At 40.2% G+C, this 16,952-nt stretch overlaps 3 protein-coding genes across 7 annotated transcripts in view; 2 read left to right on the top strand and 1 right to left on the bottom strand.

The window, feature by feature from the left end:
- Positions 1–171: 171 nt before the first annotated feature.
- On the top strand, positions 172–7,389 carry rnf103 (ring finger protein 103). Of its 2 annotated transcripts, none has more exons than XM_022238727.2 (5): positions 172–494; positions 2,145–2,436; positions 2,869–3,005; positions 3,353–3,468; positions 3,822–7,389. In XM_022238727.2, exons 2-5 carry the CDS (start codon positions 2,202–2,204, stop codon positions 5,692–5,694), a joined length of 2,361 nt encoding a protein of 786 aa, XP_022094419.2. In that variant the 5' UTR covers positions 172–494; positions 2,145–2,201; the 3' UTR covers positions 5,695–7,389. The 2 variants fall into 2 exon arrangements, with proteins under 2 accessions (XP_022094419.2, XP_022094420.2); XM_022238728.2 differs by having other exon boundaries at positions 173–393.
- A 191-nt stretch (positions 7,390–7,580) lies between these two features.
- LOC110981278 (uncharacterized) lies at positions 7,581–12,050 on the bottom strand. Of its 3 annotated transcripts, none has more exons than XM_087144661.1 (6): positions 11,871–12,050; positions 11,041–11,128; positions 10,466–10,600; positions 10,029–10,147; positions 9,382–9,528; positions 7,581–8,808 (listed from the first exon to the last, which is right to left on the bottom strand). In XM_087144661.1, exons 1-6 carry the CDS (start codon positions 12,048–12,050, stop codon positions 8,713–8,715), a joined length of 765 nt encoding a protein of 254 aa, XP_087000787.1. In that variant the 3' UTR covers positions 7,581–8,712. The 3 variants fall into 3 exon arrangements, with proteins under 3 accessions (XP_087000787.1, XP_022094421.1, XP_022094422.1); XM_022238729.2 differs by having other exon boundaries at positions 10,466–10,582; XM_022238730.2 differs by having other exon boundaries at positions 10,466–10,549.
- Positions 11,954–16,952, top strand: part of LOC110981274 (uncharacterized) — a 24,128-nt gene continuing 19,129 nt past the window's right edge. Inside the window, exons 1-3 of one of the 2 annotated variants that reach the window (XM_022238703.2) lie at positions 11,954–12,096; positions 13,523–13,899; positions 14,408–14,646. In XM_022238703.2, the coding sequence (XP_022094395.2) occupies positions 13,772–13,899; positions 14,408–14,646 (367 nt within the window). In that variant the 5' untranslated portion in view covers positions 11,954–12,096; positions 13,523–13,771. Of the gene's footprint in view, positions 12,097–12,776; positions 13,097–13,522; positions 13,900–14,407; positions 14,647–16,952 lie in introns of those variants that run through there. The other variant, XM_022238704.2, reaches the window with a different exon arrangement.

Genomic DNA, 16,952 nt, shown 5'->3' with positions numbered 1-16,952 from the left:
TCATCCCTATGATTTAGCTCCATATTTGGAGCTGAAGTTAGTCAATGACATAAACGACTGGAACACAAGGCTAGCACAGTAGATATGTATAGTACCCTATTTGGTGCTGTACTTGGGCATGTGGTTTGTGTCACTACCACAGGCCAATTTAAAGTCCACGTACGTTGTATGCAAATTACTTTCGCCAGCTCGCGCCATTTTGATCTTGTTGCGGGAAACAACAGTCTAAACACAGACCCTGAGACCTGGGAAAGCTGTGACTGAAGCCGTGCAGTGTGCCACGTCAAACACTGCAGTTCGGGGGCGTGCTCCTTTGTTTGAAATGATGTTTGCGGTATAACTTTTGGCAAGCTCACAAGCAAAGCGGTCGGAAGTTTTGGTCGGATTGTGGAGGTACGATCATGCAGCCCTCTTCATTTTTCTGAACAGGCCTGGGCTAGGCCTATAATGTCAGACTTACTAAGACTAAGAGATCTCTACGACTCTAGACTACGGTCAGTAAACTTCTTACTCAATCTTAGACGTCAGTGTAAGAAGGAAATTTCTCACTAGGGTTTTACTGACATACATGGCGTACTGAAATTCTTTTGTAAATAGTCGAATACCAGGCTGTAGAGACAGTATACTGGTATCTGAGAGGAAAGCTTCACTTGTCATTCACTAGTGTACCAGGCCTTGACTGCATGCCTATTATTAGGCCTAAATCAACATCAACACACCATTAACACACCATCAGCATGCACAGTACCGTCAACACCTCTAAAATGTGTTCTAAATTAAAAGAAGTGATATTTGATCTTGAAGTGTTTGCGAAAAGGACATTTTTGCTAAACCACCGAAGGTTTAAAATTGCCATTTGTAGTTCACAAAAACTGCCCCCCTGAACGGCTCTGAAATTGGCAACCATGTTGCCATTATGCTAAAGGGGTGGTGATATTGCATGATAAACAGCATGAGTCTGGCGCGGTCTGAACTAGAATATTCAGGGTCAAGTTGGATTAGGAATTTTCCCCTTTTCTCCTCGAAAGTTTTTCATGTTTTTTTTTATCATGCCCTTTAAAGTTGAAAATTTAAAATGTGCACTTAGCTTTATTTCTTTACATGGTAGCCGCAATGAATTTTTCTGTGACACAATTTTCTACAACTTTGTACTTTTCATTGTATGAACACTGTTTCACACTCCTGTTTGGTTAAATGCTCTGAAAAGTGCACTTATTTAAACAAAAATATCCACACTTTCCTTGACAACTAAAGGCACTGTTGCTGTGATGTCATCCAGGGAAGACACTCATTGCCTAGGTTTTTCTATTAAAATTGGGAACCTAGCATTTCTGACAGAACCCATTATTGCTCACTTGTTGCTAAGCATGCAAACAACAATGAATCATCAAAGAAGAACCAAATTTGTCCAGCAAAATCTGCAAAAATGCACAACTTTTTTGTGCACAAACCAGTGTGCCATTTATGCTCTTTTCCTGGGATAACATCACAGTTTTGCTCACAAATATGGAAATACCATAAGCATAAAAGCCAGAAAGGCAGCAAACTGCCCTTTCAAATTGTGAAACAAAAGTTGAAAATAAGCTTAAATGAGTAACAAAGGTGCATTTTGAAGGTTTGTGTCAAACAGTTTGATTGCAGCCACATGTACATGTACCCTTTACCATTTCTTCAAAATGTATTTTGGAGGTGTTGACGTTTTGCGTTGAATATGAGATTCCTATATGAGCGTGATAAGAGTATTGCCCTGATCCCAAAGGGATTATTCTCCAAACCTTCCGTAACAGTCAAGATCACCCTCTTTGTATTTTCAGATGGATTTTGAACCATCTTGGAATATAAGAGTTAATAGCATGCCTCAAAATTTATTATGAACAATATCAAGAGAAGTAATACTGTCTTGTGTCTGATCTCATATTTGCTGATTCTCTAGCATGGGATAGATGTACCACAAAATGATTAGTAAGGATATAAGGAGGTGAAAGTATGACTTAAAATGCAGTGGCTAGTTGGCAAAAGGTATGAGTTGGTATTAAAGTACCAGTTGACTTGAAATTTAAAAAAAGAAATTGCATTCAAAGAAATGGATATACCAAATGCTTGCTGAAAATGGATTCTGCTGTCTCTGTGCATGTGTGCAACAGGTAATTTGCAGTAGATGTTGAATCCCCTGGAATGGGAACAGCTGATGCCATAAAACCATGAAAGCTCTGCTGCTCAAGCTACTGCTTCTCTTGCTGTTTGTGGTCCTGCTGTTCCTGGTCCTGCGGGCACTGGAGGCATTTTCCTGGTATGAGACGGGCCTGGTGATCTCACAGATAGTGGACCCACTCTCACTAAGTGTGCGCAAGCTGAAGGTCTTGCTGGACGGCCGCGGCATCAGCTACGATGGGCTGGTTGAAAAGCAAGAGCTCACAGCACTCATAGAAGCCTCAGGTAAATTTTGGGTATAGCCACACGCAGACATTGGCAGATCCATGGTTGGAGGGGGCTTTTGGGGGCTATGGATCTCCTATCCTAAGGAAGTTTTGGGTTCTCAAAAATTTGGTTCTGGATCTGGTTCTGCTTGTGGATAATATTGTTGCCTGCTACTGGTTGATCTGCACAATTCTTTGATAGTATTGTGCTACCAGTGAATCCTTTACTAATTCTTATACTTTATGCCCCTTTTCAAAAGTCTGCCACAGTTATTGTGGTATAATCAGTGCCTTTGCTTAGTCCATGGGAGAATTTATGTAGGAATAGTAGGACACGGTGTCTTGTCATCCCAGATATGACGAAACATGACTTTACACATTCTGTGAGAGGTGGTTATATAAAAATGCTACCTAAGTACATCAGCATTTTCCAGTTAATTTTTTTGTCCAGGTGATGTCATGGAAGGGGAGCTCCTCCTATTGGAGCGAGAGAACCAGGAGGAGGCTGTGCAGAGTACCAGCTTCAGCAGTGGTCCCCACTTCTACGAGGAGGTTGAAGACAAGAAGGATAGTATCTGGCTCATTCAGGTATTAAAAGCAATAAACTTCCATAGTCATTCACATTTTCAAGGATAAAAATCTGTCATGGCGGACTAATTTTTTGTGTAGCATTGGAAAATTTGTGCCATGGTGGGCAAAGCAAGCACTCTTTGGCCTTTTCCGTACATGTTACCCTTGTGGATACAAAAAGAAAATCTTGTGCTCTTTTACTTTCAGATCACATGGTAAGAAAGAGACTATTCGTTGTTTCTATTAGGATAAAGTAAATTCCCACATTTATTTAATATTTTAAGTGTTGTACTTGTTCCCGCCAAGTTTCAACACACCAACAAGCTTTGCATTTGTCTCTCCTTTTAATTTGTATATGTTCTTAGGTCATCCCAAGAGGTCATGTGCCTTTACTGGACCGAGACACGTGGAAGACAGTGGTAAAGAAAGTATTTCACTTTGGAATTCGGACTGGAACTTTTGACTGTGCCCGTGACAATAGGTATGCAAATTTTGTCAGCCCAGAGAGGTTTATATTTCAATCCTTTTTGTAGCCAAATCTTGCAACCTCGCCTTAATCAAAATGGTACTTGATCTTCAGACAAGTCAGCACACCGAGACCATAAATTATGAGAGCATGCATAACAAAATATGGTGTGATTTGATTTTGAGGTATAGTTATGTTTTCATAAATCCTCAAGACTTGTGACAAGAGCTAAATAGCAAAAACCTAGACCCCAAACCTAGTCATTCTCATGCTGAAAAGCCACCTGGTAATGGAGGACTTTTTCTGTCAAAAGCTTAAATACCAGTAATAGTTTCACATGGAAAGTCTCAATGATGGTCTTCTATCAGATTTTGCCGACAGAAAGGATGGACCCATCCAATACTCATGCTTGCAATGCCCGAGGGATTGAACCAGAAGGACAATGTTGTTATGGCAACCTACCCATCAAGCAACCTCAAGGCTTCCAAGGTCATCAAATGGGTCAGCACAAGGCTGGGCAACACAGTCCACCGGGTCAATGAGGAAAAACTAGTCAAGGAATGGCTGGACGCGTCGCAGAACCAAATGACAACGCCCCCCATCAAACTCGTTCTCCTCTCTGATGTGGAAGAAGTGGAAGCCCCTCTGTTTTTCTCTGCAATCAGCTTGAAGTATTCTGGACGGGTCAAATTTGGGCAAGCGGTCATCCACAAGAGCACGCGAGACTGGCTGTCAGAGGAACTGAATATCAAACCTAAATCGTCCCATTATTTGGTTGCCACCCATGAGGGGATAATTACGTATGGGATGCGCGACGGGGAGTACTTAAACCATCGTGCCATGGATGTGTACCTTGGAATGCTCTACCCACAAGCCAATGATTTCTTTATGCTTTCCTTTCTGGCTGGCAACATGCTGTGTGTCCTGGAGTTGGTTTTGAATCAAGGAGAGGTTCTAGCCAAACGTGTGTGCCAATTTCTCTGGGTGTGGGCAAAGTACAATGCAGTACTGATAATGATGTGGCTGCCCTTGTTGGCGCTGACTCAGGTACCCTTGCTTGACCCAGTATTTCGTTTTTGCCAAAAGGTGCTGCGGCTATTGTGCCAAATGACTTTGGCGTCACAGTTGAGGTGCCTTTGGATCATGCACGGCCACCGGGGCAGTTTGATTGTTGCGTCATTTTTTGTATTCTGTGTCATCACTGGCTACGCTAAAAGCTGCTGGCATAGCGGAGACACCACGGGAGGACGTATGTCGAGCAGTGAATGGCTGCAGAGCACTGCTGCTTATTACTACAACATGCTGGTGCGACCAAGTCCTGGATACACCCGGGTGTTGATGAGTAACGCCCGGCTGGAAGAAGGCATGAATTGGGACCGAATTCTCAACCAGGCCATGTTCCCAAACATGTTTCTGCTCGCTGACGTCTCGCAGGATTACTTGAGAGATCTGCCGACATGGCGCTACCGCCAGCGTGAGATTGCAACCGAGTGGTCGTCAACTGGCAAGTGTTGCGCCTGCTGGCATAGCTGCTTCTCTGGCACAGAAGAGCACCACCAGGAAAACTGCCGGCTCTTGCAGGAGTATTTTAGAAACCAAGACAAGGAACATTGTGAGAGCAAAATGGGTGGGAAGTACGGGAAAAGATGTAAAAGGCACCTATGTACAAGATGCCTCTGTACTCTTGTCAGAGAATTCAAACAAGGTGAGCCTTTTCTGGTCACCAATTCCCGTGAAAATTCTGGTCCTTCACAAAAGATTGGCCCCAACAGCCCCCTTCAACCTCAAAATATTGGTAGTATCTCTATAGGCACTTGCAGTGCAAACTTAGAAGCCAAAACCGTATTACCCAATGATGAGTCTAACTCAATTGAAAAATCCAGCCATGAAAATACATTGCCTGATGATAAAGCGTCTGTTGAAAGCAAGGGAGCTGATGTACATGTACTAAGTCTGATGTGTGACTGTGAATTCGCTTTGAAGAAAAAAACCGATCTTGGCTTGGATGTCAAATCGTTGTATGACCCCTGGCCAGAGAGCATGATGGAGACTCTTGAATGCTCCATCTGTCTCGAGCCTTACATGCCCGGGGTCGAGCTCTGTGGCCTACCATGTGGCCACGCCTTCCACCAGCGTTGCATCATGGTCTGGCTTACCACCAATCTCAATCACTGTTGTCCAAATTGTCGTTGGCCAGCCTATAAGAACAAAGGATCCAAGTTGTTCAAACATAAAGAGTAACTAAGGAACACATGCATGTACATTCATGTCTGTCTTCACATTGTTCTCATATCAAATTAACCCCGACTCCTAAGTACAGTGTAGTTACAGATCCTCCAGAGTTAAACTTTACACTCCAGCAATTCCTTTGGAATTTCTCAAGTATTTTTAGCCCTGCTGCACCTATAAAGTTGAAGTACATGTACTTTTATCTACCCTCAAAGGTTTTGAAGTCCAGTATGCTAGTAAAAAAGTAAACCATCACCCATTTTAACATTTTTATGCTGACAAGCCTTTAATCCTTTGAATTAAAATGAAAATGTGTTGACACCATGAAAGTTTATCTTGGTATAGTTGTCTGGATTGAGTTTTAGATTGGAATGTCAAGGAAATAACACTTCTAGAAAGATGCATTCAAAGATGGTACTTTATCATTTGTTTATCTGAATGTACATGTACATGTGTAAATCCCCCAACTTAATAGTGCAGCAACCATGGATTAATCGTTTGACGATAATTTGACGTCAAATTAGCTGAATTCAGATAGGGATGTGCAACTTGGAATTTTGGTTCTTTTCCACAAGATCCAGTTGTTGGTTTAATAAGCTACCCAAGATGTCTTGGGCAAGTTGAGCCAAGTCATTCAGTTCCTTACTGGGACCTATGTGTTTCCTGTCCTGAGCTAATGTAGGACCCATGCTAAAATACTTTGGTCATAATACACATGTACTTATGGCTACAGACAATTGCTAAGTTATGTATCTGATGGAGGTGTTTTCAAAGTTATATTTTTTGAAAGTACTTTAAAAGCTCCATATCCCATGGGTGAATCGTGCTTAAAGTTTAGAAATTGAACACTTGCTAATAAATTTACGTTGTGGAAATTCAATTTGAGTAAATTTTTTACCTGATGCAGAGCCATACAATTAGCTTACATGGAAATTTTTAGCTTGTATAAGTTGCTGAAGAAAACTCATTCACAAACTTCCAGCTTTTCTCTTCCAGTGGTTTTACAAATGCTGGTGCGATTTCAAAGTTTTCTGAATCTGCAGTAAAACTTGATGTCTCAACCGAAGACGCAGCAAGTTCAAAATATTTTCCCTTTTTTTATAATTGCCAAAGTCGCATATGATTAGACTATCACTTGAGTCAAAGTGCATTTTGATTGCATGGTGAAATCACTGCTATGTTTTTTTGCCCATTATTAATCGACCAGTCATTAAGCAGTATCATTGTATTGCGCATAATTCTTGACTATTCAGCAACGTGAGTTTAAAAGTATTTTCGTAGTACATTATTTAAATTAAAAATATGTCATTTTTTGTGTAAACATTTTATTTTTCAAATATATACACACTGGAACAGTATCTGATGAAGAGGGAATTAGGCATGTTAGTGATATCTGACCCACCCTTCCAAATTCAGGCTAAAGGCTTCTTAGCTACAGGTATTATCTGGACAATGACACCAGTATACACATGGACATTGCAAATGTCACAACTTTCACAGTCCATACAACCAAAGCCTTATGCAGACAACATGTCAAACATCAAAAATTACCTTCTTCTGCCTGGATTTAAAATTGTGGATCACTTATTTCAATATATTTTATTGTCAAGTATCAGTTTTCTTCCTTCATTTCCAAATTGGTAGACCCCCCACCTGTAAACTTCCAAATCCTACCGACTGGTGACAAAATAAAATATGCCACTTGCAGAGGAGTGTTGCACGTGTGAATCATTCAGTAATCGCCAAGCCAGAGTTGTAATCGAGTCATTTTTTCCCAAGTCAAGTCCCAAGTCAAATTTTAGCAAGCCAAGTCTCAAGTTATGTTTTTCCAAGTCAAGTCTCGAGTCAAATTTTGATAACAATGTACATCAAAAGGAAAGTGACACACATTGCTATAATTTCTTCATTTTGTTACATATACATGTATTTATTGGCCTGCCTATTTCATGAATTGAGGTCACATGACATCCTAAATGGCACAAATAAAGAACGTTTCGGCACACATCTTCAGAGGATGGTTGATGACTATGACAAGTTTGAAATTGATCAGATTAAAACATGTAATTGCCAAAGTTTGAGTTTGCCCGCAGCCTGCGACGGTATGCAGCCTGTGGGTTCTATGGAACGACCGCTCTCAAATAAGGAATGGTAATCAGACTACATGTATGCAGTGCAGCTCACAAGCACGGATGTACAGCATGCATGTAAATTGTACTGTACATACGCGTGTATTATGAACACGAGTACTGATACATGCATGAAGAATACCGTGAATATGAACGATGTTTTTGTGAGTGGGATGAATGCACGGATCACCAAGGTTCGGGATTTTTTGAGCATATTTTTAAAGAAATGGTTTCATACAACAAGTCATTTTCTTTTCAAGTCAAGTCACATCTCGAGTCATTTTTTTCAAGTCAAGTCAAGTCTCAAGTTTGAAAAATGGCGACTCCAGTCTGATTCAGGTCCAAGTCAGTGACTCGAGTCAACAACACTGCATCAAGCAGTTGAAACCTTTTTAAAGGATTTTTTGCAAATTATGCAGTGGTCATTGTAGACACGTTTTACATGCCCACACCGAACATGAAAATGTAGCCAACGGACTCTTGTGTGTGAACATTTGGGGGACTGTGTTACCTAGCAACCACATCCCACTGGGTCTGCACACTGCATGTACACATTCGTATAGATGAATTTGGTGACCATGCTGATGCTACCATTGGTCATTTGCAGTAACCAATGGCAGCAAGCACTGAGATGATGATTGTAGGAAGCCACTGTCTCCATGGTGGATGCGCAGTACAAAACCCAACATTATGCTTTCAGCCATAAAATGGAGCCCTTGGCAATGTCTAACTGGAAAGCACAGAGTATGTGTGATCTGAAAGTGCACTATGAGGTTAAGTCTTCATGTTGGCCCACTTTAAGTAGACACCCAATCGCTATTTGTCATCATAGAAGATAAACTGCTGCACAGCCAAGAAAGCTTTCACAGTCACCCATGACTGCACAGGGGGAGGGGGGGTGATGTTACATGTTGCCTTTCATCTGCCATCTCTCCTTTGCCTCAAAGACCCAATTTAGCTTCTTCTTTCTCTTTCTGGCTTTCCTCTTTGCTTCCTCGCCCTGTTCACAAAAAGGGAGAAGAATAGCACAGTCGAGTGAAAGTATTGTAAACTAAATTTAGGATAGGGCTTAATTTACAAAGGCCTGGCAATGTACATGTATTTACTTTGTCCGCATCCAAGTAATCCTGGGCTTTTATTGCACATGTACAGGTGTTTCTTTAAAGCACTGGGTGACCTCATTTCTGAGGTTCGTCAGTTTGTCAGAGGGGATGAAGTGGTAGATTCAGAAATCACTCATCAAGGCACGGTTTAAACTGAGATGCTGTCTTGTTAGCCTGGAAAATCTACTTGCTGTTGTTCGGGGTGTATCTAAAAGTGAAGCAGTCCCATTCCTTTAAGACTACTCTACTAGAGCATGGTGTGTTCCCTGTGAGAATAGTGTTTTCAGGAGGAACAAACTGTGCCGGGGTAGAGCGTCATGCCTGTTATGCTTTTCCAGTTTGGGATGAAGACTGCTTACACAGGGAACAGTGTGGGCTCTTAAGAGAGAACAGACGGCACACTACTGGACATTCTATACATTCATCTTTTTGATGAGATACTTTCAAAGTCTGAGACAGCAGATTGTTACCTCTTTCCATTTCAAGTAGTCTCGTGCATCAACCGATTTAGCTATCTTGCAGGCTAGGTCTCTAGTTGCCAGCTGGTCGCTGAGTTTTTCTGCCTCTTCAAAACTGCCCTCCTCCACGGCCTTATCAACTTGTTTTTCTAAGCCACTCTTGGAATAACAGACATTAAATTTCAAAAAAGGTTGAGTGGTTTGCTTAACAGCTACATACGTGTGATTCTGTAGACAGACAAAAAATATTAACTGAAAGGAAAGGATACAATTATAAAAACACCCTAGGATATGAGGACAAATGGATGACTTTATTGTTTTCAAAAGTTATTTTGGAGCATTCATCAGTGGATAAAATAGCATAGCAATTCACTGCAATACTCAATGCACTTTGGACTTCGTTCAAGAACAGTAGTACGATGCCATATGACCTGTTCACATGGTGCAATGTGTGTGAGGAACAGGGTGTGAAGCACACGTCCCAGTGATGAATTTCATCAGAATGGGCACAATCCCATGCATTTTTAATGGTTCTCAGGTGGCTCATGCTGACCAGACAAGATTGCTACGTTACACTTTAACGGCTCTTCTAAAACTGGACCTAGGGGGCACAGTGGTAATTAATTAAGGAGGATATCGGTGCATGCTGGGGTGCTTACCTTATGCCGGTTGTACTGGCCGTGGTCAATACCCTGGTAGATGTGGTCGTTGACATTCAGATGTTTCTTCAAGTTGTCCCAATGTTCTTGTTGCTCTGGCGTTGGGGTACTTTTCTTTTCTGGTAATTTTGAAAATATGAATAGGATTAGAAAAGCACAATGGAAACAGTTGTGTTGAATGTCTATTGTATTATTTGACTTGAAGGAATAGTATGCTGAGAATTTGTACAGCTTACGTTGTCTTGAGTGAAAATACATAATAATGGAATCTCTCTGAAAACGACCCCAACCAATGGCCACTACCTTCTCTCCTTCCCAAATTAGGAGCAGCTCTGGATAGATATCTGAGATGTAAAACAAGTTCCAATGTACAGGTACTCAATTTCTTATTTTTAAAAAGGGTAATAAAATATTGTGGCAAGGACTGCCGCTTGTACCTGGAGATTCAAGGTTTGGAAGTTTTGACTCTCCTGCTCCTTGTGGAGGAGATGAGGCAGATGAAGAGGAAGGCTGAGCAGTGTCTGGGGAGCAAGCATCTTCCTGATCAACAAGTGCTATGAAAAGTGAATGGACTGTGAAAGAGTTTGTAATCAAATCCGGTCACAAGTAGCAAGCAGGACAAGGGACAAGCAATCCCAGATATCAGGCAACAGCTTTGCAGAAGTTCATTCGTATAGCTTGAGTTCTCTTCTTTCCCAAATTGGAAACTAGGAACTACATACATGTAATTCTCAGTAAACTCACGCTAAATTGAGATTGAAATAAATGTAAGCAACTCATTTTGTTTTCCATGGTAACTACTTGTAAAAGTAAAAGGTCCATCTTTGAAGCACATTGTTGCCTTTCTTAACCAAATTTACAACATTGATCCGAAGATTTGTACAATTTCAGTGGGTGACATTTTCAACATGGGGTTATTTAACATTTGGTCTCCCAAAATGCCCAACAGACTAAAGGAGTAACAATATACTCTCCCCCATCCCTGCTTACTTTACATTGAAGTTCGTCTTACCCCTGTGTTTCTTTCTTTGTTTCTTTGGCCTGTTTTGAAAGTGAGACTGTTTTGACTCTTCACGGCGTCTCTTCAGTTTGTAGAATGTCTGAAATTACAATATACAGTATGTTATGTGTGTATTCTCTAAATTGAAAAAAAAAACTAAAACCACTAAGTGAAACCATGGAAGAGGCGACATACAGGCATGACAGGATTCATTGTCAAGATTGGGTCAATTTTCTTGAACAAACATAATTTTATGCTGTAATTAAATTGTACCTGTAAGTTTAGGCTACAGCCTATTTGGAAAACTCCCTCAGCCATTGTTAACATTCAGGTACTCAGTCTCAGAACCTTTATTTCAAACCCCATGTATTGTACATTTGGGGACCCTGTTCCCATAATAAAAAGGACACGTACCTGTACATGTACATTAACTGAAGCTTTGGATTCACCCGAGTAGATGACTATTCGTAGGGTTGATGTGAACAGAGTAGGATTTTGAGTTTTGGGGGAAATAATGAAAGGAAACCCTGTGTGGTTTAACACATGACGCACGGTAGATTCAAATTTCCATGGCTGGTTTGTCAGTAAGAAAGTGATATTTTCTCACAATTTACAATTAAAAATTTCCAAGAAATAAGCAGCTAGGGTAAGGCCAAGGGTCAGCATTGCCTTTTACCAGTTGACCAGTTTTACAAGATTAAAATGACAACAAAATGGGGGGCGGGGAGTCCCAAAATATAAAATTTCCCAAGTCCCCCCCTATAAATTTCCATAGCAAATGCCTTCTTTTGCGACTCAAATCATTTTTAAGTTAAAAAATACGGCAAAGGGGTACATTGTACCTGCCAATGTTGATTAGACACACCTCTTGGTGGCGCTATATTACTGTTGCTACACGATCCGTTAGAAGCTTCGGCATCGCGGTTGTCACACGAAACTGCGTCCTCAGACTTCGCCGATTTCTCCCCGTCAGAGCCACTGCCACTCGACAGATCGTCAATATCTGGTACTGCAGACCACATGGGTAGTTCGGATTACGGTGGAGATTGTGTACCATAGCGCAAAAAGGTGAAAAACTTAAGATTTTTTGATGTCGAAAAGCCCGGGCACATGTATCCATGTACGCCTATACGTCCCTGTAGATGCAGCATTACACGTAGAGTCGAGTCGTACTGGGCCGGTCAACTGAGTTGCGCCAGTCGACCAATCAGCGGTCGTGTTTAATTGCCTCCGGAATCAATCACTCGTGAAATAGTTAATGCACCTGTTTGATTTGAAAAACAATTCTTAGCTAGAACGAATATTTGTTGACTGATACATGTAAACATATTTATTGTGAAAAAGTGTTACTGGTGTTACACAGGTGAATGACCCAATTAATTAGTTTTCTTCATAATAATTGTCAACTATCACCATTTTTAAAATAATAATAATAATAATTGCTGTAAATAGTTCTTGATATACTTGAAACAGATTTTTTACACATTCATATAGAGTAGGAACCTGAGTTTCATTTTATGAGTAATCTTGGAAGTCTTAAACACTACTTTATATAATACTTTTGCATGTAGAATTGGGCATAGATATGATTCTAAGAAAACTTTCAATACAAAAAATTCCAATGAAAAAAGTGAAAAGGACAATAATTCTGCAAATCCAAATTGGAGTGATTGTTTAAAATCATTTTTTTTTAATTAAATAGAAAATATGTTTTGAAAAGTAAGCTTAAAATGTACAAAGATGTACAAGTAGCTCAGTCTTGAACCACACAGTAACATCATGGTACTGTTGTCACTGTGCCCATATTGTACTGTACATGTATTACTTCTCACCTTTCTATGCCCTCTTACTTAACTTTGACCTGGGACGAAGGTTTACAGCAACCCCTTGTACCAGTTCATGCTGTAACTTGACCTGTGTATATTTATTGGTCATGGTGGTATGGAAAGACAAAGGAGAATTGTGTAAATGCAGTCATGCATTCAGCACTGAGTGTGGTTATCTAAACAGTGCTTGGTTACTGACTGGATACAAGGTGGTTACTGTAGAAGTCATCATAACTACAGGGGTATGTTGGAATTTTACAAAGCTTGTATACACTTGTTCTTGGTCAGTACTTATTTGAATATGAATATCCTAGTCATCTTCAGTAATCCCCCAGTTTCATTACAGTGAGGTACTGTTACCTGTATTTGCAAAGCTTACAAGTTTTTGTTGGTCGAAGTCTTTTGCAACTGGTCAAGATTGCAAAGGTTGCTATTGTACATAGGTCATTTACCCACAGTTTAATAAAAAAGTGATCATGAGTTGCTTGCCCCAGTTTCATGGTTGGGTATTTTTCCACAATTGTCTTTGAGCAGAGATCAGAATGGCCACAGTTGCTACGACGTATGGGTGAAATGAGGTTGTTTGACTCGTCTCTCTGACAATTTAGAGATTCTGAAGAGGAAAGCAGGGTTTTTTGTAACAGTGTTCATTGCTTTCTTATTTACAGATTAGGACAAAGGACTGCTGAACCAGCCTGGTGTGGCTTAGCACTCAAAGCATCAGAAGGCAACAAGAAATATGACTGGGAACAGTACAGGAACATTCTGGAATGTACCAGACACCAAAGAACAAATTGGAAATTAGACTCATCAAATAAATGATAACCATGGTAGACAAACGATACTCAGGGGCTCAGAGGAAAGCATGGTTTTAAGGATAAAGTGATTCAGAGGCTGGAGAAGAAGACCAAAGCATCATGGGACGGAGCACAAGCGACAGTCATCAGCGGAAGTTGCAGCTGTTCCACCGCAAGTCCAAAATCCTGCTGAATGACTTGGAGAGAGACTACCTGCATGACATTCTCAAGCAGTATGAAGTGTACAAGTAAGACAACTAACTGGTTATGGTTACGAAGGCAGTAATGTGACCATCAAATTCTATTGTAATGGCATTGTACAGTTCAGCATTACCAATCTGTATTTGGTTTTGGATTCCAACTGGTCAGAGTACGTGTACATTCTGCCGTAGCTTGTTTCATATGCATGCTGCCCAGCAAGTCTGTGAACCTGGAGTCAGTGTTCACCAATAATTTTCTTCTCTTTCTTTCTTTTCTTTGTTTTGTCTTTGAAATTCTGTTTTCCTTCCATGGATTTTTGTCTCTCTTTCATTTGATAGATTCGTACTCCTGGAGAATTTTTTTGAAGGGTCATGAAATACGAGTTCCATTCATTACAGACTTGTCAGGTTTCTGTTTCCAGTGCACCATGTTGGTGCAATAGAATTAGACAGCAAACAGTCTTTTGTGCAGTAACTAAGAAATACATGCATGTGCCTTGACAGTATACAATTTATTTTTAATTGCTTGGTTTTACCCTTTTTTCACCATCCTCAGGGATGTTAAGAGACTCATGCTACGCCTCGTGGACATCCTGGACACGCCAGCCAAGTTGGACCTCTTGGTGGAGATCCGAGGTCTCATTCCCAAGGTGCACCTGGCCCAGTTTGACTGGCTGGCACCCTATGCCAAGATGGCACACCCAGTCATCCTGACCAGCACTAACCACGGCAGGTCTAGTGCCAACGGGAGTGTCAAACACCTTCGCAAGAGTCGCAGTGATGGCTCAGTCAGAGGTAAGCAGAAATGTTGGCTTATGCATGTTTTAAATAGTTACAAATTAATGAATTTTTCTCAAACTTACTTTCTGTGCATATTTTTCTTTAGTTCATGAAAACCATATGTCATTCTTTTAAGTTTAAGCATACATGTACTTAAAAGTGCACTTTTTAAAGACATTTAAATAGCCAAAACTTTTCGAGACATCTGAGGGTGCTGTTGCTATAATGCCAATTAGCAAGAACGCGACTCAGTTTATGTTTCTTGTTGAAATTGTGAACCTTTTGCTCACTGAAAATGAGAAAGGGTTGCTCACTGACATTGCCATGTAACAACAAATCACCAAAGAAAAAGTATCAAACATTGCAGCGGTTTTCTGTGCACAGATCGGTGTAACATTGAGGTTCTTGTCCAGGAATGACATCACAGTTTTGCTCACAAATATGGAAATTGGAATAAACATAGACACTACACCAAAAAACCTTAAAAAAGGGAAACAATAATTGAAGTTAGGTAAATTGAAACAGAAAGGTGCCTATTCAAGAGCTGCAAAAATGCATTACATGGACTCTTTAAAGGCATCCGGTTGTAGAGGGCACAGGTCATGACATTTGGCATTTTTACTGTAAATTTTACCTGATGTACCTGCAAATGTCATACAGGTTCACAAGAACCAATAATATACCCAAGTACCCTGTCAAATTCAATGGTTTAATGAGATCTTTTTTCGGGCAAACCCATTACAAATAAATGTTTCATTTATAAATCTGAAACTGTATGGCCCATCAAATACATAGAGAGCTCAGAGAACGAGGGGTTTATTTATGTACCCGTAGCTGTCAGTCCTACTCTGCCTATACACCAGTGTTTCATTTATTATGTTCTTCTTAGTCTGAAGGTTTCCCAAACTTGAAAATTCATTGAAAGACATTTATTACTAACCTTTAAAACTTTTTGTGTGTGTGGGTGGTCAATGCTGGTGTGTGTATTTTTATTATGGCATAATTTGGTGTAAAGACATGTATGCAAATGTTTATGTAGGCTCTATATTTATCTTTTAGGGGCCCCAAGTTTCATAGTTCCTGCGTGTTGGGCAACCCAGCCCCATAGAGAAGACTGTTAAATAAAAGAAAATAATCAAAAATAAAAATCAATGTGGCACATACATGTTATTTACATCCTTCACTCTCACCTCAAATGCATAATGTCAAGATGTGCTGTCAATGTCTTAAACAAGAATGGAGGTGACCAACATCTGTTGCCCTCTCTACTTTACATGTGTCACTCGTTTAACCAAATTTTGAAGTAAAGTAGTTGTTTTGGAAGTTATCTGGGGTGAGGGGTTGTATTAAATTAAGATTCCTTGGAATGATGGAAATGTGTTTATTGACACACAGTTCAACCCTTTGTATTTTTTTGGGGGGGGGGTGAAAACGTCCTTATTCTTCTCAACTTCAACATTTTATGCAGGGTGAACTTGTGACATACTCTTTGTATGAATTGGGACATCAATCACCTACAGGGCTCTATATTACTGAGTCCAGGATTTCCCCTAGGGTACTGATATATAGGTGGTCAAAAAAAATTGTGCCAAAATTCTCGCTCCTAAAACCACAAGTGTGTTTTCAAAAAGGCCTAAAATAAAGTCTGTGTAGTAAAATAGGACATTAACTTTAAATTTCCTCTCTTGTGTTCTCTGTCCCTCAGTTGTTCTGAACAATCTGAAAGTGATCTACATGTATTTCAAAATACCTAAATCATTTTGCTTTTTCATTCAATCTTTGACTATGTTTCAAGTGTGAGGTGGTACAATTAAACAGCAAAGCCTGAGGTGTTCACTAAAATCAGTGAGGTTGGCCACCTCACAGTTGACTAAGCACAGAAACCCCAGACTGGATTTGGAATGGTTAACATTGCAAAAAGTGTATTATATACTCTTGCATTGTGTTATTCTGGTTTACTGGTATATGTGATTGTACTGAAGATCTTTGTGAATCAACATCTGATGAATTGGCAATATTGATTGACCAGTGTGGCACAGTGTGTGATACAATGCAAAAATATTGATTTCTCGAACATGTTGCAGGAGTGTACATGTAAATACAATGACATGTAGATCAGTACACCTGTGTACATGTATTGTTCACATGCACATTTATTTGATTGATATTGTTCTGTTGTCATCATATCTGTGTGAACATTGACGATATTGGTGGAACGTCGCGATCTTTTATGCCACTTTTACTGAATTCTGTGTGGAAAATTCTGCATGCATACATACTTGTATTTATTGTGGGTTTAGCTCCTGTCAGGTACATGTAGG

Source organism: Acanthaster planci, linkage group LG13, assembly GCF_054643075.1.
Source record: "Acanthaster planci isolate LZ-2023a linkage group LG13, COTS_SCS, whole genome shotgun sequence".
Classification (NCBI taxonomy): Eukaryota; Metazoa; Echinodermata; class Asteroidea; order Valvatida; family Acanthasteridae; genus Acanthaster; species Acanthaster planci.
Note: the sequence above shows the minus strand (reverse complement) of the source record. Positions and strands in the feature narration are given on the sequence as shown.

Bases quoted from the DNA above. Each gene is read 5' to 3' on its own strand.
- LOC110981278 (XM_087144661.1), bottom strand. From the start codon at position 12,050: ATGTGGTCTGCAGTACCAGATATTGACGATCTGTCGAGTGGCAGTGGC. The intron at 9,529-10,028 runs GTAAGCACCCCA...TGTTATTCCAAG, and splicing joins GCCAGTACAACCGGCATAAG to AGTGGCTTAGAAAAACAAGT. The intron at 8,809-9,381 runs GTAACAATCTGC...TTTTGTGAACAG, and splicing joins ACTACTTGAAATGGAAAGAG to GGCGAGGAAGCAAAGAGGAA.
- rnf103 (XM_022238727.2), top strand. From the start codon at position 2,202: ATGAAAGCTCTGCTGCTCAAGCTACTGCTTCTCTTGCTGTTTGTGGTC. The intron at 2,437-2,868 runs GTAAATTTTGGG...TTTTTTGTCCAG, and splicing joins AGCACTCATAGAAGCCTCAG to GTGATGTCATGGAAGGGGAG. The intron at 3,469-3,821 runs GTATGCAAATTT...GTCTTCTATCAG, and splicing joins GACTGTGCCCGTGACAATAG to ATTTTGCCGACAGAAAGGAT.